The following is a 26,002-nucleotide window of genomic DNA, read 5'->3' on the forward strand; positions in this document are numbered from 1 at the left end:
TAATAGGAAAAAAGAAATAGTAATAACAAATGAGATTTGCAGTGATTTGCTGGATATGTGGAAAGAGCTGGACTTGAGAATGAAAAGCCAGGGTCAAGTCCTGGATCTGACACTCAAGCTCTGTGGAACTGAGCAAGCTGATTTTTTCTAAAACTCAGTTTCTTACTATTGGAAATGAAGGCGATAATAACTGTACCTGTTTTCTAAGATCACGAGAGAGTGACATGAGATAAAAGAAAAGTGCTTTGTAAAAGTTAAAGCACCACAAAAAATGTTAGTTATTCCTATATTATTTTTAACTATAAAAAGAGGCTTTTGTCTTAAAACCTGAGGCTTTTCAAAGACAGCAAAAATTAAATGCTCAAGAAAAGATGGGGCTATGGTTTTACGTTGATAGAAGTTCAGCCTTTCAGGTTCTGTAATACTGGAAGGCATGACTCATGTGGTCATCAATGAAAATCGTGGGAATCGAAGGCTATAATCCCAGGGGCTGTCAGTATCTGCACATTTTTAGGAAGCTGAACACTAGTTTCAGGGTGGCAGTATGGATCCAGCCATAAAATGCAAGTTAAATCTGTTCCCTAGTCTTCATTTTTGTCTTTTACTTTGAAAATATCAAAGCCACTGTAAATGGGACTAATAATCTTCCCCTTGTCTGTTTCACAAGATTCTAATAGGTATGGTAAGGTGCAGTAATAGAGGCTCAGGAGCACTGTAAAATGTAAGGGGCTGTACAAAAGGAAGAGATAATTATTCATAGTAGTTAGCATGGTTAAATCTCTCAAGAGCATACTTGACAAATTCTCTTCTCACTTGAAGCACTTTTCTCCTTCCTGGGTGAGTGCTTGTGGGATGATGACACAACATTAAGAAGAAAGTGTGTGTGTGTGTGTGCACCCACGTGTGTGGTGTGTGTGTGAGAGAGAGAGAGAGAAACACTCCTTGGAAATGAGAGAGCAGAGGTGGGCAATTAAGAAAAGAGGAGGAGGGAAGTTCATGTGAATTTTTCAAGTTTAGTCCAAACTCTCAAGTCCTTTCCTAATATCCACATAAAGCACTGGCCATAACTGCTTTTAAAACATTTTATTAGGAGGAATTGAGCATATAAAAGGACAACTTCCCTGCAGAGGTAAAAAACCTACCTCCTAATGTAGTTTGAAAAGTTAGAATGTTTTGACTATAGCCGTTTAGTGACACAGTGAGCAAATGGCTGTTAGTGTGTTGGCCACCAATGCGTCAAATTCAGGAAACTTCAAGTGTTTAGTCTCCTGTGGAGTTGGCCTCCTATTTCCTGAGGTCTTTTAATCGCTTGGATTGTAACTGTAATAAAAATGTCTGTACCAACTTCCACTGCTGGAGAGTCAGGAGTTGGATTTCACCCACTCTGAGTAAGAGCCCTGGTTTAGGGGAAGATCCTTGGCTGCCATTTCATAAACAGACTTTCTGAGAATCTCTGATGCACTGTGTCTCTAGGCCCAGACTCTTTGGCAATGCTAAGAACACAGCAATTCTTTTGTAAATCTGTACTTATGAGTAAACCTGTCTCATTAAGGGCAGAAGGACACATAAGTGGGAGGCATGGTTGCTGCCTTTACCAACACAAGAATCTTCTTAAGCAACACATGAACCTCTTCTTCTCATATATGTCCTCATACTCTTTCTATGACATCTATTTATTTCAGTATTTCCATAGCAACTGCAGCTATGAAATTACCCCAGAGGTAGAGGATTTCTAAATTCTATCAGATTAAGCTAAGGGAATAAGCAATGATAATAATGTTATTAATCAGATTAAGCCCTTATATAAGTAAACAATTTCTTCATGATGTACAAAGTCTGACACTTGTTCATTCCTTCCCTTTGAAGACAAGGAAGAAGTTAATATCTCCCTTTAATAAATGAGGATACTGGTACTCAGAAATTAAATGACTGATCTAACATCACACCAGGAGAGCAAGGACTAGAACCAATGTATTCTATTTACATCACCTTCCTTCCCAAGGAAGCTTAGTGCTCCTAATTTTAATTTGTTCATTTATCCAAATCCATAAGAATAATCAAAACTAAGCTTTTAAGAGATCTATCATCAAAGTAGAAAAGCTTCTCATTGATTTTGCTAATCATAAAAACTCAAATTAAAAACTATTACATAATGCATCTATTAAAAGTTTGTTCAAAATAAATGTAAACAAACCTCTTCAGTAGTGGAGAGGTTATAGTTTAACATTTGGTCTCATTATTGCTCATGGTTCTGAAAATTGGAAAAATCTTTTTAAGTAAATCCAGTAAAAGTTCTCCAAATTGCCATAAAGTAAACTTGGTAACATAAATCAAAGGACTTATGTTAAGAACATAATTCAAAATAAAATAACATAAAAATTTTTACTCAGTTATTTATAGGCATGTTATGTACAACACTAAAAGTTTGGAAAATACCCAATATCTTCCTAGTGGCCAATGGTTTTAAAATGTGGTGTGTAAACATAATGTAAAACTAAACAGATAAAAAGCTAAAATGGAAATTATTAACAATGGAAAGCTATATACATATTTACATTAAGTCAATCAATAGAAAATACAAAGGAAAGCATGTATAAAATGATTAAAGAGAATTACAATGCCTTACTAAATCCAAATTTGTTTGATTACAGCTATGTACATGTAAGGATTAAGGATTCAAGAGATCATAGGAAAATATGAATAATCATTAAATCAAAGATAAAGCCATAACTGGTATAGTCTCTCTCCAAATTATGTAAATGTTTAATTTAAATATGATCTTAAGTTGATCAGTAACCAACACAGGCAAGAATAAATTAAATTTATATTAGACTGGTCTCCTTCCTGAACTCAGAGCATCAAACAGGGTGGTCCTTACACAGAAATAATTAACTAACTAAACCACTATCTTCAATATTCTGATTCCATCAACCAAAAAAAAAAAAAAAAAAAGAGGCACAGACGACTGAGCTCAGGGCTTAGGTTTTCTCTGTTTTGTACAGGATGTCTTTCAGACATCTTGTTTCCACTAATGGAACAAGAGGCAGTTTGAATGAATGACATTGCTCTGTTCTAAGGGCTTTGGTTCCAAGAGACATACATACAGCCCTAGGGTCCTCCTTAAACAAACTCTATCTTCAAAACAAACTTATTTCATTTTATTCTCCCAGCTTCCCCAACCTCCCCCAAAAGAGAACTCTTTACATTTTTCGTGTGGCAGCTTATTGGACTTATGAAAGTTCAGAAGAACTTAAAATGCTAAAACATCCATCTGAGGGCTTGAGGGCTGTGCTGAACTCTGAAATCAATATCGAACAAGGAAAGGTCTTTCAGTAAAGCTTAACTGAATTCTGATAAGAATTAAATTACATTTAGAGTCACCACGGATAGATCTCATTAAAGAAAAATTGTGATTAAAGTTTCTTCAGAGAGAGTGAAGTCAAAAAGGATGGTAAGAATTTCCATTATTTGAATTCACCCACTTCTTCCAAGGATGTGATTAAATATCACCCAGATAGTGCTCCTTGTCACCAGCATAGTATAGTAACAGGCAACCAAGGGCTAAGGAAACACATCCTAAAGAATCACTGAGCTGCTACGCCTGGAATGGAGATGGAAACCTCAGTCCACCACTGTAGAAGCCCTTAATTAGCCAGCTTAGACTTTCTTAAGTTTTACTATACCCTCAGGAGAGCAAGCAAAGCATTTAAAAATGAGAGAGGGGTTAAGTCTGAGATTTCCCAAGCCCGATGCATCTCACTACACATGTAAGGTGCTCACTTTCAGAAACGCTAAATAGGCCAGAAATCTTATCAAAATTAATCTCAGAATAACATTCATTCCACTAGCCTTCCCTGAGCCAGACAAGTGTGCTTTACAAGGACTGCCTCATTTCATATTTGCAAGTCTGGGGAGAATCCAGCAATCATCACCATTATATATATGAGAAAACTGAGGCTTAGAAAGATCAAGGAACTTTCCCAAGAAGTCAAAGTATTAAGTGATGCGGCGCGCCTCAGGCTGGTGCAACGTCACGCCGGCCTCTGACACCGCAGGCTCGCTCCGCATCCGTACCCCTCCCTCCCCCAGGCCTGAGTGAGCCAGAGCCCCCGAATCAGCTACTCCTTTAACCCCGTCCTGTCTGAGTAAAGAACAGACGCCCTCAGGCGACCTACACGCAGAGGTGGGTCCAAATCCAAAGCTGAACCCTGGGAGCTGTGCGAACAAAGAAGAGAAAGGGAAATTTCTCCCAGCAGCCTCAGGAGCAGCGGATAAAATCTCCACAATCAACTTGATGTGCCTGCATCTGCGGAATACCTGAATAGACAACGAATCATCCCAAATTGAGGAGGTGGATTTTGGGAGCAAAGATATATATATATTTTTCCTGTTTCTCTTTTTGTGAGTGTGTATGTGTATGCTTCTGTGTGTGATTTTCTCTGTATAGCTTTGTTTTTACCATTTGTCCTAGGGTTCTGTCTGTCCGTTTTTTTTTTTTTTTTAATTAAAAAAATTTTTTTCTTAATAATTATTATTTATCTTTTATTTTAATAACTATTTTATTTTATTTTACTTTTATTTTATATTATTTTCTTTTCTTTCTTTCTTTCTATTTTTTCTCCCTTTTATTCTGAGCCGTGACGATGAAAGGCTCTTGGTGCTCCAGCCAGGCATCAGGGCTGTGCCTCTGAGGTGGGAGAGCCAACTTCAGGACACTGGTCCACAAGAGACCTCCCAGCTCCACGTAATGTCAAACGGCGAAAATCTCCCAGAGATCTCCATCTCAACGCCAAGACCCAGCTTCACTCAACGACCAGCAAGTTACAGTGCTGGACACCCTATGCCAAACAAATAGCAAGACAGGAACACAACACCACCCATTAGCAGAGAGGCTGCCTAAAATCAATAATAAGGCCACAGACACCTCAAAACACACCACCAGACGTGGACCCGCCCACCAGAAAGACAAGATCTAGCCTCATCCACCAGAACACAGGCACTAGTCCCCTCCACTAGGAAGCCTACACAACCCACTGAACCAACCTTAGCCACTGGGGACAGACACCAAAAACAAACGGAACCAAGAACCTGCAGCCTGCGAAAAGGAGACCCCAAACACAGTAAGTTAAGCAAAATGAGAAGACAGAAAAACACACAGCAGATGAAGGAGCAAGGCAAAAACCCACCAGACCTAACAAATGAAGAGGAAATAGGAAGTCTACCTGAAAAAGAATTCAGAATAATGATAGTAAACATGATCCAAAATCTTGGAAATAGAATAGAGAAAATACAAGAAATGTTTAACAAGGACCTAGAAGAACTAAAGAGTAAACAAACAATGATGAACAACACAATAAATGAAATTAAAAATTCTCTAGAAGGGATCAATAGCAGAATAACTGAGGCAGAAGAATGGATAAGTGACCTGGAAGATAAAATAGTGGAAATAACTACTGCAGACCAGACTAAGAAAAAAGAATGAAAAGAACTGAGGACAGTCTCAGAGACCTCTGGGACAACATTAAATGTACCAACATTCGAATTATAGGGGTCCCAGAAGAAGAGAAGAAAAAGGGGACTGAGAAAATATTTTAAGAGATCATAGTTGAAAACTTCCCTAATATGGGAAAGGAAATAGTTAATCAGGTCCAGGAAGCACAGAGAGTCCCATACAGGATAAATCCAAGGAGAAACACGCCAAGACACATATTAATCAAACTATCAGAAACTAAATAAAAAGAAAAAATATTAAAAGCAGCAAGGGAAAAGCAACAAATAACACACAAGGGAATCCCCATAAGGTTAACAGCTGATCTTTCAGCAGAAACTCTGCAAGCCAGAAGGGAGTGGCAGGATATACTTAAAGTGATGAAGGAGAAAAACCTACAACCAAGATTACTCGACCCAGCAAGGATCTCATTCAGATTTGATGGAGAAATTAAAACCTTTACAGACAAGCAAAAGCTAAGAGAATTCAGCACCACCAAACCAGCTTTACAACAAATGCTAAAGGAACTTCTCTGGGCAGGAAACACAAGAGAAGGAAAAGACCTACAATAACAAACCCAAAACAATTAAGAAAATGGGAATAGGAACATACATATCGATAATTACCTTAAATGTAAATGGATTAAATGCTCCAACCAAAAGACATAGACTGGCTGAATGGATACCAAAACAAGAGCCGTATATATGCTGTCTACAAGAGACCCACTTCAGACCTAGGGACACATACAGACTGAAAGTGAGGGGATGGAAAAAGATATTCCATGCAAATGGAAATCAAAAGAAAGCTGGAGTAGCAATTCTCATATCAGACAAAATAGACTTTAAAATAAAGACTATTACAAGAGACAAAGAAGGACACTACATAATGATCAAGGGATCGATCCAAAAAGAAGATATAACAATTGTAAATATTTATGCACCCAACATAGGAGCACCTCAATACATAAGGCAAATACTAACAGCCATAAAAGGGGAAATCGACAGTAACACAATCATAGTAGGGGACTTTAACACCCCACTTTCACCAATGGACAGATCATCCAAAATGAAAATAAATAAGGAAACACAAGCTTTAAATGATACATTAAACAAGATGGACTTAATTAATATATATAAGACATTCCATCCAAAAACAACAGAATACACATTCTCCTCAAGTGCTCATGGAACATTCTCCAGGAGAGATCATATACTGGGTCACAAATCAAGCCTTGGTAAATTTAAGAAAATTGAAATCATATCAAGTATCTTTTCTGACCACAACGCTATGAGACTAGATATCAATTACAGGAAAAAATCTGTAAAAAATACAAACACATGGAGGCTAAACAATACACTACTTAATAACCAAGAGATCACTGAAGAAATCAAAGAGGAAATCAAAAAATACCTAGAAACAAATGACAATGAAAACACGATGACCCAAAGCCTATGGGATGCAGCAAAAGCAGTTCTAAGAGGGAAGTTTATAGCAATACAATCCTACCTTAAGAAACAAGAAACATCTCAAATAAACAACTTAACCTTACACCTAAAGCAATTAGAGAAAGAAGAACCAAAAAAACTCAAATTTAGCAGAAGGAAAGAAATCATAAAGATCAGATCAGAAATAAATGAAAAAGAAATGAAGGAAACGATAGCAAAGATCAATAAAACTAAAAGCTGGTTCTTTGAGAAGATAAACAAAATAGATAAACCATTAGCCAGACTCATCAAGAAAAAAAGGGAGAAGGCTCAAATCAATAGAATTAGAAATGAAAAAGGAGAAGTAACAACTGACACTGCAGAAATACAAAGGATCATGAGAGATTACTATAAGCAACTCTATGCCAATAAAATGGACAACCTGGAAGAAATGGACAAATTCTTAGAAATGCACAACCTTCCGAGACTGAACCAGGAAGAAATAGAAAATATGAACAGACCAATCACAAGCACTGAAATTGAAACTGTGATTAAAAATCTTCCAACACACAAAAGCCCAGGACCAGATGGCTTCACAGGCGAATTCCATCAAACATTTAGAGAAGAGCTAACACCTATCCTTCTCAAACTCTTCCAAAATATAGCAGAGGGAGGAACACTCCCAAACTCATTCTACGAGGCCACCATCACCCTGATACCAAAACCCGACAAAGATGTCACAAAGAAAGAAAACTACAGGCCAATATCACTGATGAACATAGATGCAAAAATCCTCAACAAAATACTAGCAAACAGAATCCAACAGCACAGTAAAAGGATCACACACCATGATCAAGTGCGGTTTATCCCAGTAATGCAAGGATTCTTCAATATATGCAAATCAATGAATGTGATACATATTAACAAACGGAAGGAGAAAAACCATATGATCATCTCAATAGATGCAGAGAAAGCTTTTGACAAAATTCAACACCCATTTATGATAAAAACCCTGGAGAAAGTAGGTACAGAGGGAACTTTCCTCAACATAATAAAGGCCATATATGACAAACCCACAGCCAACATCGTCCTCAATGGTGAAAAACTGAAACCATTTCCACTAAGATCAGGAACAAGACAAGGTTGCCCACTCTCACCACTATTATTCAACATAGTTTTGCACGTTTAAGCCACAGCAATCAGAGAAGAAAAAGAAATAAAAGGAATCCAAATCGGAAAAGAAGAAGCAAAGCTGTCACTCTTTGCAGATGACATGATACTATACATGGAGAATCCTAAAGATGCTACCAGAAAACTACTAGAGCTAATCAATAAATTTGGTAAAGTAGCAGGATACAAAATTAATGCACAGAAATCTCTAGCATTCCTATACACTAATGATGAAAAATCTGAAAGTGAAATTAAGAAAACACTCCCATTTACCATTGCAACAAAAAGAATAAAATATCTAGGAATAAACCTACCTAAGGAGACAAAAGACCTGTATGCAGAAAATTATAAGACACTGATGAAAGAAATTAAAGATGATACAAATAGATGGAGAGATATACCATGTTGTTGGATTGGAAGAATCAACATTGTGAAAATGACTCTACTACCCAAAGCAGTCTACAGATTCAATGCAATCTCTATCAAACTACCACTGTCATTTTTCACAGAACTAGAACAAAAAATTTCACAATTTGTATGGAAATGCAAAAGACCCCGAATGGCCAAAGCAATCTTGAGAAAGAAAAACGGAGCTGGAGGAATCAGGCTCCCTGACTTCAGACTATTCTACAAAGCTACAGTAATCAAGACAGTATGGTACTGGCACAAAAACAGAAATATAGATCAATGGAACAGGATAGAAAGCCCAGAGATAAACCCATGCACATATGGTCACCATACCTTTGATAAAGGAGGCAAGAATATACAGTGGAGAAAAGACAGCCTCTTCAATAAGTGGTGCTGGGAAAACTGGACAGCTACATGTAAAAGAATGAAATTAGAACACTCCCTAACACCATACACAAAAATAAACTCAAAATGGATTAAAGACCTAAATGTAAGGCCAGACACTATAAAACTCTTAGAGGAAAACTTAGGCAGAACGCTCAATGACATAAATCACAGCAAGATCCTTTTGACCCACCTCCTAGAGAAATGGAAATAAAAACAAAAATAAACAAATGGGACCTAACGAAACTTCAAAGCTTTTGCAGAACAAAGGAAACCATAAACAAGACAAAAAGACAACCCTCAGAATGGGAGAAAATATTTGCAAATGAAGCAACTGACAAAGGATTAATCTCCAAAATTTACAAGCAGCTCATGCAGCTCAATATCAAAAAAACAAACAACCCAATCCAAAAATGGGCAGAAGACCTAAATAGACAGTTCTCCAAAGAAGATATACAGATTCTCAACAAGCACATGAAAGAATGCTCAACATCACTAATCATTAGAGAAATGCAAATCAAAACTACAATGAGATATCATCTCACAACGGTCAGAATGGCCATTATCAAAAAATCTACAAACAATAAATGCTGGAGAGGATGTGGAGAAAAGGGAACCCTCTCGAACTGTTGGTGGGAATGTAAATTGATACAGCCACTATGGAGAACAGTATGGAGGTTCCTTAAAAATCTAAAAATACAACTACCATACGACCCAGCAATCCCTCTACTGGGCATATACCCTGAGAAAACTATAATTCAAAAAGAGTCATGTACCACAATGTTCATTGCAGCTCTGTTTACAATAGCCAGGACATGGAAGCAACCTAAGTGTCCATCAACAGATGAATGGATAAAGAAGATGTGGCACATATATACAATGGAATATTACTCAGCCATAAAAAGAAACGAAACTGAGTTATTTGTAGTGAGGTGGATGGACCTAGAGTCTGTCATACAGAGTGAAGTAAGTCAGAAAGAGAAAAACAAATACCGTATGCTAACACATATATATGGAATCTAAGAAAAAAACGGTCATGAAGAACCTAGGGGCAAGACGGGAATAAAGATGCAGACCTACTAGAGAATGGAATTGAGGATATGGGGAGGGGGAAGGATAAGCTGGGACAAAGTGAGAGAGTGGTGTGGACATATATACACTACCAAACGTAAAACAGATAGCTAGTGGGAAGCAGCCGCATAGCACAGGGAGATCAGTTCGGTGCTTTGTGACCACCTGGAGGGGTGGGATAAGGAGGGTGGCAAGGAGACGCAAGGGGGAAGAGATATGGGAACATATGTATATGTATAACTGATTCCCTTTGTTATACAGCAGAAACTAACACACCATTGTAAAGCAATTATACTCCAATAAAGATGTTAAAAAAAAAAAAGAAAAAGTATTAAGTGATGGAATCAAATTCAAACCCATGTTCTTCATACCATGTTATAGTGTTTCCCAGTATTGTTCATGTGATTCCTAGCTCGTAAGAGATAAAAGAAAACTGAAGGAAGCAGCCATAGGAGCATCATTCAAGTAACAAGAATCAACAATGCAGTGAAAAAAAGGGTGAAAAATAGACACAAGAATTACAAAAAACAGTGTATTCTGTGGTCACCTAGTGTATGGACAAACAGCCATAGGTGCTTCTAGAGGCTCTGCTGAGATCACGGCAATAAATAATTTCACGCTGGTCCTAGATCAGTGTGAATGACAGTCCACACAGTCTGTTACAAAGGCAGGGAATTTTGTAATTTTCTCATTCAACGAAGATTTCTAAGAGTGATATTTGAAACATTTTTATTTCCTAAAGAGGCAAACTTTTGTCCCCTAGACTTTTCCTGATATGTAATTGTCCCTTCCAAAGCAACGGGATATCACTGTGTCTGTGTTTATGTTCTGGATAAACTAAAGCCTTGTGGTATGTTTATGTTCTGGAGAACTAAAGCCTTGTGGTGTCTGCAACAAATACGAGACTAGTGTGAACAACTGAATTTAATCCTGGCTTTGACACTAATAAAATAAGTCATTTCCTTCCTCTCTATGTATTCTCACTTTTTTTTTTTTTTATAAATTTATTTATTTATTTATTCATTTTTGCCTGCATTGGGTCTTTGTTGCTGCATGCAGGCTTTCTCTAGTTGCAGTGAGCGGGGGCTACTCTTCGTTGCAGTGTGCGGGCTTCTCATTGTGGTGGCTTTTCTTGTTGAGGAGCACGGGCTCCAGGCACGCAGGCTTCAGCAGTTGTGGCACGTGGGTTCAGCAGTTGTGGCTCACGGGCTCAGCAGTTGTGGCTCGCAGGCTCTAGAGCACAGGCTCAGTAGTTGTGGTGCACGGGCTTAGCTGCTCTGCGGCACGTGGGATCTTCCCGGACCAGGGCTCGAACCCGTGTCTCCTGCATTGGCAGGCGGATTCTCAACCACTGTGTCACCAGGGAAGTCCCTGTATTCTCACTTCTAAAGAGAGGAGTTAGACAAATGATCTTAAGTTTTTTTTTCCCAGCTCCAACCTTGTGTGGCACTATAGTGATATTATATGTGACCAAGTTGCCCTTGGGGAGGAAAATGAAATAAAATTGAACTTAAGAGATGCAAAACAATATTTAATTCTGCAAGATCTTAATCTCGAAGAAATTTCAGATCTATGCTACAGATTCCAGAGCTGCAATGAGTTCGAGCTGTCAGGTTATAGGAAAATCCCAGTGAGGCCAGCAACTTCTGCAATAAACTTGAACCTCGGGGCTCTGCAAAGCTATGTGTATAACTTCCAATGCCTCGCACCCAAGGTTTCTCTTACGTTGAAATGCTGGGGATGCTGAGGGCCAAATCATGCCTCTTGTGTGGGTTTGCAAAAAAGCACTACTTTTTCCACTAACAAGTGTTCAACAGAGAGATAAAATCGTGTAGAAGGATAGCAAGGAAATTTACTTTAGATTAAAAAAGTTTATGTTCATTTACCAAACTGCTCTATCAGAAGATAGCTTAACGTGTAGATTTAAGTAGCCTGACAAACAGCTAAGATAATGTGACTATGAGTATTTTTTAGTCACCCAGCTATGTTATTAAAATATAGTTGTGTATTTAAAAAAAGGAGACAATTATTAGCTCAGTCAACATGACTATTTATTTCCCTTTAAGGTAGTCTATAATAGTTTCTCTAACTGCATCATGAAAACCTGCTGGGTACGACAGGTAAGAGAAATTCTGGGTAGAAAAAAGGTGATTCAAAGGACCCAGGAGTTTGAAAGAGCACTCACAAGTCCCAAGGCCCTGCAACGTTTCCCTACAAATACGACATCAAATACGGAGTGAGATCTAATAAGAAGTGGTGTGACTCTGTTACTTGGGAAACCTTCTGATGCTTTAAGGGGGAACGTGTTAGCTTGTACATATATGCTTGTAAGCCACAGCATGATGATCTTCCTGGCAGACCACTAACTGAATGGTAGCCCCATCTAATGCACCCTTTGACCTCATATGAACAGGGGGCATATGGATAAAAATTAAGATATACCAGTTTACACACACGCATATTTTGAAATCTGATGAGAAGCAAAGATCTGATGGCTACGTCTGAGCTAGAGTGACTGGCATTTTGCCAAATAAGTCATCGTTGTAAAGTACCTGAGGACCAAATCTGAACTTACGATGTAGCAGGGCTCACAGTAGGCTTTCTTCTCCACTGCATAGAAGGGCTGCCCTCGGAGCTTGTTGTTACAGACGATGCAGGTAAAACAATCCACGTGGAAGACCTGATCCATGGCAGTGCATCCTGTACCTTCCCCTACTACATTTTCCCCACAGCGAACACAGCGGCCTGAAAGAAAAAAGGGGTTGACTGTTAAGAACACCTTCAGTCCTTCTAAAGAAGACAATGTGTGGTGGGGACAGCACATTTGTAATGTCAACAGCAGATGGGATCACCACCACCGCCATCACCGTCTTGAGCAGGATGACCACTACAGCCCCCGTGAGGGGATTCCCCATGACGGGGACTTTTACAAATCAGTTGAGAAGTTGACCCTCACAGCCAAGGTCCCACGGAGAGTGACTGAGTAGAACTCAGGTCTCCTGATGTTGAGGCCAGTGCTCTGCCTCTAATCTCACACACAAATTAAGAGGAACATGACTCAGGATGGCAGGAGCGGAAGGCATAATCTAGAAAAGTCTTTCTCCTTGGAGAGACTATGTGTCCAGCTAGACTGTGAGGGAACTGGGTCCAAACTCAAACTTCAACTCCTTCCACAAAAGCCTGGCTTGCAAAACCTCTGCATCCAGGCCTCAGTGACAGGCAGATAAAAAAGTAGTCCCTTTTATTTCCAGATAGCGCTGACTGCTAGAAAGTGTTCTCCAATTGAGCCGGAATGCTTCCTCATTCTGTTACCCAATAGTCCCAGTTCTGCCCTTTAGGGCCTCAAGAAATAAGTCTCATCTCTTACACTTGACACCCTTTAAGATATTACAACTCAGCATTGCCTCCAAGTCTGTTTAGAGTTTGAATATCCCTTAATCATGCAACAGTTCCACAGACTGTAGGGTTTTGAGTCCCTCATGGCCTTGGTTGGCACTGTCCAGCCTAGTGTTCTGCAAATTTTCAGCATGATTAAATTGATTCGTGGGGCTTCTGACCACATATGGACACTGTGTTTAGGTTAAAAAAAACTGCATTAAAATTTGAATAATAACATTAACATGTAATTTACAAAAAAAAAAAATTTATGTCATTGAGAGGCATTGTGCTGGCTGCAGTCTGTATCCATAGCTGGCTTCACCATGGGAATCTTGAGCCCGAGGTCAGAGCCGCATTCAGTTTCCCTTCTTATTCTTTATTTCTATGAAGGGAAAAAGTTTTAACAAGTAATTACAAGTCACTGGGAACGTCAGCAAGAACCGGCAGGCTTTTACAGATAAGCTTTAGCAAACCTAGTGCTTCCTATGGGTCAGGCATTTTCTAGGTGCTTTATGTATATTAACTCATTTCATATTCACAACCACCTGTGTGACAAGTACTATTAGTATCCCTATTTTACAGATGAGGAAACTGGGTTACATAAGTGGCTGACGACCTTCTAGCCCAAGCAGTCTAGCTTCAGTGTCGATGGTCCTAACCATTCTGCTGTCTTGCTTCTGCCTAGTTCTGTGCATCAGGATTGAACACAGAGCTGACACTAGGGAGAGATTTCTCACTAAAGGCTGCCTTCAGCCCTCCATCACATTGGACTGACGACTATTTCACACCTAGAAGGGAGGAGGTTTAAATGTTTCAACTTGGGAGAAAAGAGGCAAATGTGTTTCTAATCCTCTCTTGCACTGATCCTGGAAAGTACTTCTTTACATTTTGTTGCAGAATTTGAATGCATCTTTAAAATACAGCCCAAACTATAGAACATGTTCCCCCTAAAGAATGAGAAATATCAAGCGCTGAAAAAAAGAGTCAGACTTTTGGAAACTGAGCCACTTCCACCATAGATGATATTTTTATGAAGTCTTGACATATTCTTGACATTTGATAAACTTTTATAAAATAAATGTTTGTAATAAACTTTGTGGCTTGATTTACCAACTTCTATCCAAGAGTGAACTTGTGTCTGTTTTTTATTAAAAGATGTACATCCTTAGAAAGGTGCTTTAAAATTTTAGACTCTCATTGCCTTTAGTATCAAAATTAGGATTTTCATATGGCGCTATTTTGTGATTATTCAGAAAATAAAAACTTCATTGATTTACTAGAAAGTTCACTATACTATGTTTGAAAAGGATGTTAAAAGTCTGAGAGCTTCATGCCACTATCTGACAACATTTCACTACAGAGAACATATTGGGAATTACAGGCGAATGGATCACCAATCCATAAAATACAGGCGAATGGATCACCAGTCCATAAAATATAATTTAAAAGATTATATCATCATCATCATAGCATTCCAAATTTTCTTTTTCAACTGCTTGTGCAAAATAATCACATTCATCCCATTGTATATAGATTCATTTCCAATATTTATACTGGAATTGTTTTCACTAACGTTTACATTTGTAATATTAATCTGAAGTGGTATTTATGGGATTATCTTTATTACTATTTTTTCTACTTTCAAAGAATCAAATTCAAATCACTGATCTATTTTGGCGAACTGAAGAAATAGTGTAATATAGTAATGATAAAAAAATGTACGTTTAGCAGCAGTAGAAAAAAAAAACATACTAATGACATGAAAATACTGTGAGCTTAATGGCAATGTTACTGAACATCGGATAAACAACACCGATCAACATAGGTTTGGTGGTACGTATGCAATCTTTAAGAATGTGATGATTCATTAAGAGCATATTGGATTCCTGTGAATATTGTAGTTTTACAATTCAGATTCATTAAATGCAAGTCAACAAAATAATTATTTATTACTCTTTCCTTTTCTAGACACCAAACTGGACTCCTTGATACTCCATCAGGGACTACCAGTGATCTGTGGACCACACTTTGGAAAAAATTTGTTCTGGCCAAATGTGATTGACTATTGGTCATGGCGGTCGATGAGACAGGTAGAGGTAGCAATTATGATTCCAGACCATGGCTGCCCAATGCGTAATATCTGGAATCCAAGAGGCTAAGCCTACATGGTTTATGGAGAGTTTGAGAGCTACCCATGAGGATCTAGGAGAAAATTTCAATCACTGATTAAAGGGAAAGGTTGGAGCAGAGCCCTAAAGGGCAGGATGAAAAGCTAAGCTTTGGAATTCTCATTGTATTCAACAGGCATTCCCCAGGTATTTACTCTTTGCCCAGTACTGTAATCTGTATGATACCCGGAAATGAATTAGGCGACGTCAGTGCCTTTCACATTAATTAGGAGACTATATAACATCCTACAATCACATGACAAAATGTGGTGTCATCTGAGAAAGTGCTCTGGAGATGTGGGAGGAACATCACACTTGAGAGGGCTCAAGAAAGGTTTTGTGGAGAAAGAGGCATTTAAGTTCAACCTTAAAGGAAGGAATTTTGACAGGTGGGGATGGAAGAGAAAAAAACATTCTAGTTTTTCCACATAGTGGATGAGTGGCTGGGTTTCCTGGATCCAAACACTCTGCAGTGGCTTGGTGGTGGGACAACAAGGTTTTGTCCTCTCGGCTATGAAAGCAGATGGTCTGTGTTCACAAGGAACAATCTTTTCCTTTATACTTTGGAGAATATTCTTCCAGAGTGGGTCAGGCTAATACGCTGGACCCAGACATGACCAGCTTGCTGCCTCCCGTATTTTTCCTATTCTTGGGAGAAATCGGGGACACCAGGCTCGAGGGCAGTCAGTCTGGCACCTTTAAAATCACAAGCACAGAAAAGAGCAAAGAACAAAAATTAAAAATAGCTCTCTTTACACTTTCTGTCTACAGCAGGACAGAAAAGGTGCCCGAATGTTACCTTTTCACATTAACAAAAATGTACCGACTATACCTTTTAGGGAGGCATTCACAATGGAAAGAAAGTCACTAGAGCATAATGCGTCCTTGCCCCTAGAGGGGCTCATGCTACACATCATTAAAAGCGTCCTGCAATCTTGCTGCCCATCTTGGAGACAAGTATCTCAGCGCTTTTAAACGAGAAAAACCAGGGGAATGGTACCAGACTTGGAGGCATCAGAGTATGAAGGAAACATTGTTGATTAGGGGCCAGTGGGAAGCTCAGGGTCAAGTTCAGACCCAGGGATGGTATGAGGAGCTCATTGGCAAAGCTTAGCACAGTAACTTAAAAAACCCAAGGACAGAGGGTTAGACAGCCTGGGGGGAACTTTGTCAGTGAATTGAGATGCCTGAACCAAAAAAAGCTTGTCCATGTATTATCGTTTGTTATACATCGATAACGCTTTGTATCGATTGTGGAGCTAGTCAGGGACTCTTCTCACCCCTCCCCCTCCTTCTTCCCCACTCCCACAACTATTACAACCTCTGCAAAGTCTCTGAAATGCTTCTCTTCCATCACAGGTCTGCTGCCCACATTGGGCTTATTATCTTTCATGGGTCATTGCAATGACTTCCTGATTGTTCCACTAGCTCTGACTTACTCCCTCTTACACATGGACAGGCTTTATGGTGGTCTTACTACTTGAGCTAAGTCTGGAAGTTTAGATAGTTTTTGAACAAGCCATTTTAGGAATGGCATGGGTGAAGGGCAACGTTACAGGCAAATCTACAAGTTAAGCAAGACAGGTGGAGTAGTGGGACATGGGTTTTCATATTTACTGGTGCCAGCTTTCTCTTTCTGTAATGTGAATTTATTGTCTTTATAATATGAAAATAAAATTTCATTTAAAAATGATGTTCTTGTGACCAGTACACCATTAATACGATAGGTCATAGACCCTCTTCTGCAGATACTGCTTGTTTCTGGGGTGAGACCAAAAATGTCCAGTCATTTTGAGAGTCGGTGGCATGGTGATGGGGGGGGGGTGACATACTCTCAAACTTGTGCATTATTCAACATCAAAAGCAAACTAGTACATTTATGCAGACATGAAGCCAGGTCACATACGTCTCCATCTCCTCCTTGCCACTTGCCTTGTAACAGAAATTTTTGGCATAAGCAAAATTAATAGTCTATCTTTAAATATTATAATGAATTGAAACTCTACATGCCAATTGTATGATCTATCAGCTTTCTCACTAAGCACCTTTTAAAATATATTCTGAACAAAGTCCTACTCCAAAAGTTGAATCAATAAGGTTATATCAGAGTAGTGAACTGATAGCAAATTATTCCTAGAAACAAAGCTTGCTCCAATTTACCCTACATGTGTCCACTGGAGTTATCTTCCTAAAGCACAGGCTCCATTAAGTTGATTCAGAAATTATCTTCCACTGAAAGTACAAAAAGTTCATAGAACAAGTTTGTACTCTTTATGTGACAGGTCCACATGACATTCACTGAAGTCTAGGATGATGGCATTTTCTAATCACCAAAGCTTTTACTTTATGAAACCCTGTAGTATTAATGCATGGAATAATAGATAACCTGTTTTGTAAACTGCGCAAGTCCTAGGACAGTGATTTTCAACCTTGCCTGTATGTTGGAATCATCTGGGGAATTAAAAAAGAAAAAAAAAAAATACTGATCTCTGGGTCCCAGCTCCAGAGAGTCTGATTTCATTGGTCTGAGGTAGGATGTCTTAGGATTGGCATTTTTAAAAGCTCTCCAGGTGATTGCAAGTTAAGCCACTGTTCCAAGGGGTGCCTACTTCTGCACTGCTTGTCAGAATAACAGCTGACAAGGATCGCCCAGACAGACCTCATCTGCACGCAAAACAGTTAGGGGACAGACTGTTAGCCACGAGTTGGCTGAAAAAAAGAAATTTCTGTGGCATCATAATATATCTTGCTTTTCACCCACAAGAGTAATTTCCCTAATGCTGTCTCTTTATGTCTTAGTTTGAAGAGTTTCCAGTGGCTTTCCATCCATTGATAACACACATGAAGAGAATCAGCTAAGTTTTACCATAAAATACTTTGACAGCATTAAGCCAGAGAAAGCAGTTCACATATATTAATTACAAGTATTCCCATAGAACAGGCTTCTTTTGTGCTGTAAATAAATTTATCATATGGCACTGCTATGTGGCCTTAGACAATACAGAACACACAAAGAATGTCAACCGATAGCCATTTAAGGTAATGATACCACATAGTATACATCACACATCAAATCAAGTTTTATATATTTTCTTGGACTCTGCCTTTAAATACTGTACCAATATCCGGTCTCCTATGGTTAGTGCTATTTAGCTCTGTGAATCCTGGGATCCTTAACATATATTAAAAGCTGGACTGCAGGACACATCTAATTTTGTCACTGCTTGTGTGTATATAATTGTATTATACGACTTCACTGTTATTGCTTAGATGGTCCTTGCAGAGACGGCTTGCAGATTCAACGGGCACATGGATGGGAATGAGAAGCAGAGGGCAGATAGCTGTTCTCCTCTCTTTCTCTTCTCTATTCTCTCTCTCTCTCTCTCTCTCTCTCAGGCACACATGTGCACAGGCAGACAACAGGAAAAGGAGCAATGACTACAATAGCACTAGAACCAACGGTAGACATGTACAGCTTTCAGAAGGAGACAAAATAAGAAGTATTTTAGTACAAAATAAGAAATTCAGCTAAGTAACAAGAAAACAAAACAAAACAAACAGACTCCCAAAAATTGTCAGAGAGAATGGTTCGGGAATGGGTGGACAGAGGCCTGGGCAACAAACCAGATGAGATGGAGTGAGAAACGAGTGACCTGGTAAAAGGAAGTCATTACAAAGTCTAACCATGAGGTGACTCATTTATAGACACATATTTGCTTAGGTTGGACCTTCAGGTAAGGAGGTAAATTGGGAGGGGAAGTCCCACATAGGGCTGCATAAGCAAGCATGTTTCACTGATTTAAATACACTGCATTGTGAAGAAGCATAACAAAAACATAAAAGAAAGTTACTGTATTTTTTCCTCTGGGTCAGACACTGCCTTAAGCTCTCTACATGCATTCTCTCGTTTAGTCCCATCAACATTTATCTATTATTTGATAGATAAGAAACCAGGGGTTAAGTCTCTTGGCCAAGGTCTCAAAGGTAGAAATGAGGTGAGGCTGGGATGGGAACCAGGTCAGACTTCTAAAGCCCATCTTCTTAATCAGCTTGTGGTTTTCTAGGAATACACTTCATTATTCAATCATAACTGTGATGTTTTCGGCATTGCTAAGGAGTGGGGTGTGTTCCCACTCCCAGGGAAAGAAGAGCCAGCAAAGCATCACTTCTCCAACACCCCAAGCCTCAGGCGAGCTTAGTGAAGTGTCAGAATCAGCTACACGTGGCGAAATCCATACAGCTAAGGGTCCTTCAGAGACCTTTGGTTGAACCCTAACCCTTACCCTTTGTTGATTCTCAAACTCTGGCTTCCCACCAGGAACGCTTTTAAAATAATACTGATGGCCACACTCTGCTTGCAGATATTCTGATTTATTTGGTTTGGGGGGAGGCCCTGAAATCACGATGCTAATGCGCAGTGGGGTTGGGGACCATTTTTCTAAAGGGAACCACGTGTTCATATGTTCCACAGTGCGGAGTTCATCCTAGAGTGTTCTTAGAAAGCAGTGATGTTTGGGATCAAAAGCCCTGGCCCTAAGGAGCTACATCCTAGGAAACTGCAGAGGGAGCAAGTTGGTCACCATGTACCCTGGTCCTAACCTTCACTAAACTAATATACACAGGCACAGTGGTCAGGAAAATTACTTTCTGACAACAACTTCCAGTCTCAGGAGGAACAGTCAAAACATAACCAAAAACCAGACAACAACAAAAGCAAAACAAAAAACAATACTGCTTTGCAGTTTGGGATATAGTACATGGTGCCCTTTGAACAAAATTATATATTCCATGGTATAAAGGCAATCAGACAGAATTGCGAGTCTTGCCTGTGTTACTCACTAGCTATGGGAACCTGGACAAGTTTCCTAAATTCTCTGATCCTGAAGTCCCTTGTTTTCAAAACAAGTAGTTGAGTCATCTATCCAGTTATTCTTTCAACCCCTCCACTAATGCACTTACTGAGTCTCTATTCTGTGCTAAGTCCTGTGCACAGGGGTAACCTTTTCTCAGCCTCTGTAAAAAGGAATGGATAAACAACAAGGTCCTACTGTACAGCACAGAGAACTGTATTCAATATCCTATGATAAACCATAATGGAAAAGAGTATAAAAAATGTATATACATATATATATATGTATAACTGAATCACTTTACTGTACAGCAGAAATTAACACAACACTGTAAATCGACTATATTTCAATAAAAAAAAAAAGTCATGACGATGACTGCTTTGACTACCTGGTCACCAAGTTCAATGATGGGAACAGCTACAAAGTGCCTAGTACAGTCCCTGCTTATCTCCCCCTCCAACTAAGGAGGTAGAGGAAAACTTCAAAACGAAGAGCTCATTATGACTAGGACCAGAGATGGTGGTCCATGAGGGGGTAAGAGGAAGCTGCATCTATGAGGCAGTTACATAAGATTTATATTTACCAGTATGGTATTAATAGAATTCAGTGCTCGAAATTCAATCCTAATCTTGAAAAAATCTGTGGATCCCAGAGTGATGATAATCATCAAGATTTATTCAGCACTTATTATGTGCCAAGCACTGTTTTAAGTATTTAAATATATTATCTCAAGTAATCCTTCCAACAACCTGATGACGTAGGTCCTCTCATTATAGTATAAGAAATGGCAGCCTAGAGAGATTAGGTAGCTTGCCCAAGGCCACAGAGTTAATTACTGAAGCTGGAATTGGGAACCAGTCGGTCTGGCCTTAAAGCCCACTTAACCAGTCCTTTACTCTGGCTTTTGACTTTCGAATTCCAAAATTCTTAAAAACATCTGGCCTGGCAGATGTAAGCTTGCATAAACCTTACAACATTCCTAACAGGAATATTAGTATCTGTTTTGGCTAAAGCAAGATTTTTTTCACTTTAATTTTTACACACGGGCATTTTCATATCCTGACTCTTAATTTTTAATTTATTCTTCTATATTTAAAATTTATTTCATGATTGATCTGTTAACGGAAAAAAAGATCAGTGTTTACTAGTACAGTTAAAACTGCTACTGCAATGTTCATTTTTGACTTATGATTAAAATGTGCTCTAGGGTATCTCTCATGGGAATGTGCATTTCCCTCAGCCTCCACTCAAAGCTGAAAAAAACTTTGTTTGCCATGTTACTTTTAGTTTTATTGATGGGAAATCTCCGAATGTATTTTGGTTATTTAAGAGCAGGCGTAACACTGGGTGTTCCCGAAGCTACTGTATTTCAATGCCTAACAATAGCCATAATCTTCTTATAATATTAACAAGCACTCCTTATATTTATATATTGCCTTATAATAGTAAATGTACTTTCTTACCCGATGCTACCAAAAAGAGCAAAGTGAAAGCTATAATTAACACTACTTCTTTTAGCTTTCTGATATATGAAGAATGAGAGTAACCCTGCAAATTCACATAAAACTTCATCATTTCCATGTTCTCATTTGAACCTTACAAAAACTAAAAGCCAGATAAGACAATTATCCTCTTTTAACAAATGAGTTAGCCTAGGAATAACCTTGTGCATGACTTGAAAGGTAGATAATAGAGTTGGAATTCAAGCTCAGTTCATCTGACCCAAAGACTACTGATCTTTGAGCTGGACCACGTTACCTGCTTGCATGGTGCTGGACCCAGAGATGGGTGATATTCTCACCTGACACGTCCCAGGGAAGCCAACTAGTCTTACTTGGGTTTTGGATTTTCTACTTGGTGCTGAAATGCCCGTAACACATGGTTAGAGGATTTTAAAAGCCCTAAAACGTAAGAGCATGTGAAAACTTAGACACCATCCAGTGCAACCTCATCTACAGATGAAAAAGCAAAGGCTCAGGCAGAGGCAGTGCCTAGATTAAGATCCTACAGCAAGCCAACAGCAGAGGTGAGACCTGAATTCAGGCCTTCAGGCTCTCAGTACAGTGTGCTTTCAGCTGCACAAAACTATTTCCCAGTGTGCTGCCTCAGCTGTTAGTTTCTTTCCACTAGCAGGCGCTGTGGCCTGAGCATAAGGTGAAGTTTCACTGTATCAATAAATGAAAGTATTGTGTGGGGACTGCAGTCCACAGGATGACTCCTACATGATTCCAGAACAAGGTTAACGCCATTACCCTCTGAAGCAGCACAATCATTCCATTTCTGTCTGAACACCTGGTATACTTTGGATTTGTACATCTGTATGTTCTGAAAATGGAAAAAAAGGCAGCAGGATGTGGGGTACTGGGTCCTGCAGAGGTACCTTGGGACCAAAGAAGGCCAGGTTCTGGTTTCTGTTTGACCATAGCTGGTCTGAATCAATTTGGTTTGTACATTTGAGTTACATTCAATATTCACTTGATAGGTTTCCAGTTTTATTGTGTTATTTATTATTATTTTTTTAAAGACTAAGAACCGTTTGAGGGAAATAAGTGGCAGAGTTGTGGTTAGAAGAACTGGGTTCTAGCCCTAGTACTACCATATCTGTGACTTGGGGCAAGTAACTAGGTGACTCAAAGTGTTACTGGGAGGAATATATATACACTAAATTATAAGTGACAAGAAGATGTAAGGAATTCCTTCAAAACATATCACTGTAAAATAAATTTTGTTATGAATAGTAATACAAATCACATGCACAATAGAGCAGAAAATATTTATGTATCTGGGACTTGCATCCAGAGATCACATTCTGAGGAATTCCTATGCAAAAGCTACAAGATGGAATGCAGTACTGGATGTGAGTGGAGAGATTGTGAGGAGCTAAGCTTCTTGGAAATGCTGGCGGTGCCATTTATCTTCGCAGTGGAGTGGGCAGATGGATGCCGTGAATATTTGACACATGATGCTACATCAGAGCTCAGAGGGAGACCCAGGAGTGAAGTCTTAGACCTCAGGCCATCTTCGCCCTTGCGTGTCTGTAAAATCCTCGTTGCTAAACTGCAGTCGGCATGGATTCCATCACTGGCACTTGCATAGCAACACTGAGCCCTCTGAGCGCTGAACTGACGTCTTGGGAACAGTTATTAATACATGTATGTATGCACACAGTATGTGAAAATATGCAAGATTGAAAGCGATTAGTGGATTGCTTTTAGGTAATACTTCCCACCGGGACTATGCTCCTGGAAAAATTCCTCTCTCTCAAAAAGCTTGCACAATTGTCTGCTATCACTTACCAAAATGTTTGGGATAAAAATGGTGTCAATTTTAAGGAAACACACTTCTCAATTTTCTTTGTTAACATCTGAATAAAACATGAGAAGGTTCCTACTTTCCCCCTCTCCTCTTTCATTCAGAGAATAAGTCCCTTCACAACCTTGCTTTGAGTGAGAGAGGAAATAAATAGTCACCCTTCTTTGCCACCTCTAGAATAGCACGATCACTGGGTTTAAAGGTAGAAAAGTTTAAATTCCATTCTAATAAATTCCACTGGCTATCATCATTTCTGAGGTGCAGTGCAATGTTTTATAAAAAGAACAGAGCAAGAAATCACATTTCTACCTTGTAGAAGCTTATGGTCCTGTGAGATCACAGGAGAGCAGCACAAGAAAGGCACAGAAAGTTCTACAGGAAGGATCTGGTTGGGATTGAAAGAACACTTTCTGGACCATATGAGAGTTTGAGAAAAATATGGAACATTTCCTTAATGTAACGGGGCTGGACATATACTTTCTATCTCCTGTTATAAAATGAATACACTGAATCAACTGTCAAGTGTTTTTCTAAGCACCTTCCCAGTCTTCAATTTTTCATTCTAAGATACATTTTATAAGATGAATATGCAAATTGAAGTTAGATTAAGTCTGCTTGAGGGTAAGGAGAATAAGCTCAATAATAATCTTTGGACAGCTTTTCAAGACCCCAAATTTGTTGAAAAACTACAAAAGTTATGAACTAAAAAAAAAAAAAAAAGAAAGAAAAAGACAAGAACACCAGGCAATAGGCATGTTCTATTTATGTCAGCAGAGTATTTCTGGGTGATTCTTCTTGTGCTAATGTAGTTTCCATTTTTAGATTATCATATTTGGTAAACATTTAATTTTTACAGGATGACTAATACCCAACTGCCTCATATCTAGTGAGATAAGTAAAGGGCTCTTCCTTACTAAGGCTTATAGGGAGCTCCCAGAAACCAAGTAAATCCACAGAAACTGCACAAAAACAGATAAGCTCAGTAATGGGTTGTTGCATCGGCTCCTGTTTATGTGCTTTTATTTGTAGTTCTGTCTTGGGCAAGAGATACCACACAAGGGGAGTGCAAAGTTGAAGGTCTTTAGCAAAAATTTGGACTGTAAACACAGCCTGGCATTATCAGTATTCTGTTAAGTTCAAAGAAGAGATAGTTACAACAAATACAGCTTGCTTTATTTCTGAAACAAAACTGTGCACATATTTGTGGCCATACTACTAATTAACCTGTAGATTGTTCCTTTCATCTATTCAGCGTGTTTTTCTGCCCCTTGTTACAACATGTTGGGGTTATTTTTTCCCATCTGGAATATCCTCAAACTGTTCTCTTAGAGGCACTAGAGAGAAGAATGGTACAAATGATGAAGAGACTAGAGACACTGACTTGTACAAAAAGATTAGAGGAGCTATATATGTACGTATAACGAGGCCGAAGGATGACTAAGGAGTGCCACGATGATGGTCTATAAATATTTGAAAGGTGTAAACACCGAGGAATAATTTAGCTTGGTCCAGGCGGTACAATTGGAAGCGATGGTGTATCTTAAAGAAAAGGGAAGATCTCTATTAAAGAAAAATGTTTAAATAAATATAAATATTTAAATGCTTAAGATGTTATCCATGGAATACAGCAAAATTGAAACAGAAAGGCAGTTTAAAAATATTAGCATGAAAGTCAGAAGACATGGGCTTATGGGTTGGCTTTACCATACATACACAGCTATGTGACCTTAGGTCATTTAACCGCCATGGGCCTCAGATACCTGTTTCATAAAGTGTGAACCAGAATTAGATATTTTTAAAGTGTGCGCCGAAGAACCTTAAGGGTTCTGAGGATTCAGCTATGTCGGATCCTGAGAAAAGAAAGAAGACTGGAGGGGAGTGATGATGACCAGAGCCCCTTTATCAGTTTCATCTCTATACTATCAGCTTCCTCAGAATAAATTTTTAGGAATTTCCTAAGTTAAAGAAGTTTGCACGAGAAACTTTCCGACTTAAAAAGTTTGAGGAAGGTATTAGAGATCAGTTTTAGACCCGTTCTTGTTCAAAAGACTCCTGAGAAGTCAGAAGACTCATTAAAATTATGCTTTCACAAAATGTTTATTGAGTACCTACTATGGGCCAACATAGTTGATAAAGCAGTAATGCAGATACGCCCTTGCGGAACGCACATTCCAAATGCAATTTTTAATATAGAACTGCCCAAAATTCTAAAATGAATAGAGGCTTAACTCATGTAATTCCATGTAAGATTGAAAATAATTCAACACTTATTGAGCACTTACTATCAAATCCTTGAGACTCGTGATATATAATATAGAAGGTAAACATTCAAATTAAGCAGATATTGAG

At 38.8% G+C, this 26,002-nt stretch overlaps 1 protein-coding gene across 10 annotated transcripts in view; it reads right to left on the reverse strand.

Moving 5' to 3' along the window:
* LPP (LIM domain containing preferred translocation partner in lipoma) overlaps positions 1 to 26,002 on the reverse strand; it is a 693,922-nt gene that overhangs the window by 95,779 nt on the left and 572,141 nt on the right. For all 10 annotated transcript variants that reach the window (XM_061194353.1, XM_061194348.1, XM_061194355.1 and 7 more), the window contains one exon: positions 12,521 to 12,690. In XM_061194353.1, the coding sequence (XP_061050336.1) occupies positions 12,521 to 12,690 (170 nt within the window). The remainder of the gene's footprint in view (positions 1 to 12,520; positions 12,691 to 26,002) is intronic.

This window comes from Eubalaena glacialis, chromosome 6 (assembly GCF_028564815.1).
Source record: "Eubalaena glacialis isolate mEubGla1 chromosome 6, mEubGla1.1.hap2.+ XY, whole genome shotgun sequence".
Taxonomy (NCBI): Eukaryota; Metazoa; Chordata; class Mammalia; order Artiodactyla; family Balaenidae; genus Eubalaena; species Eubalaena glacialis.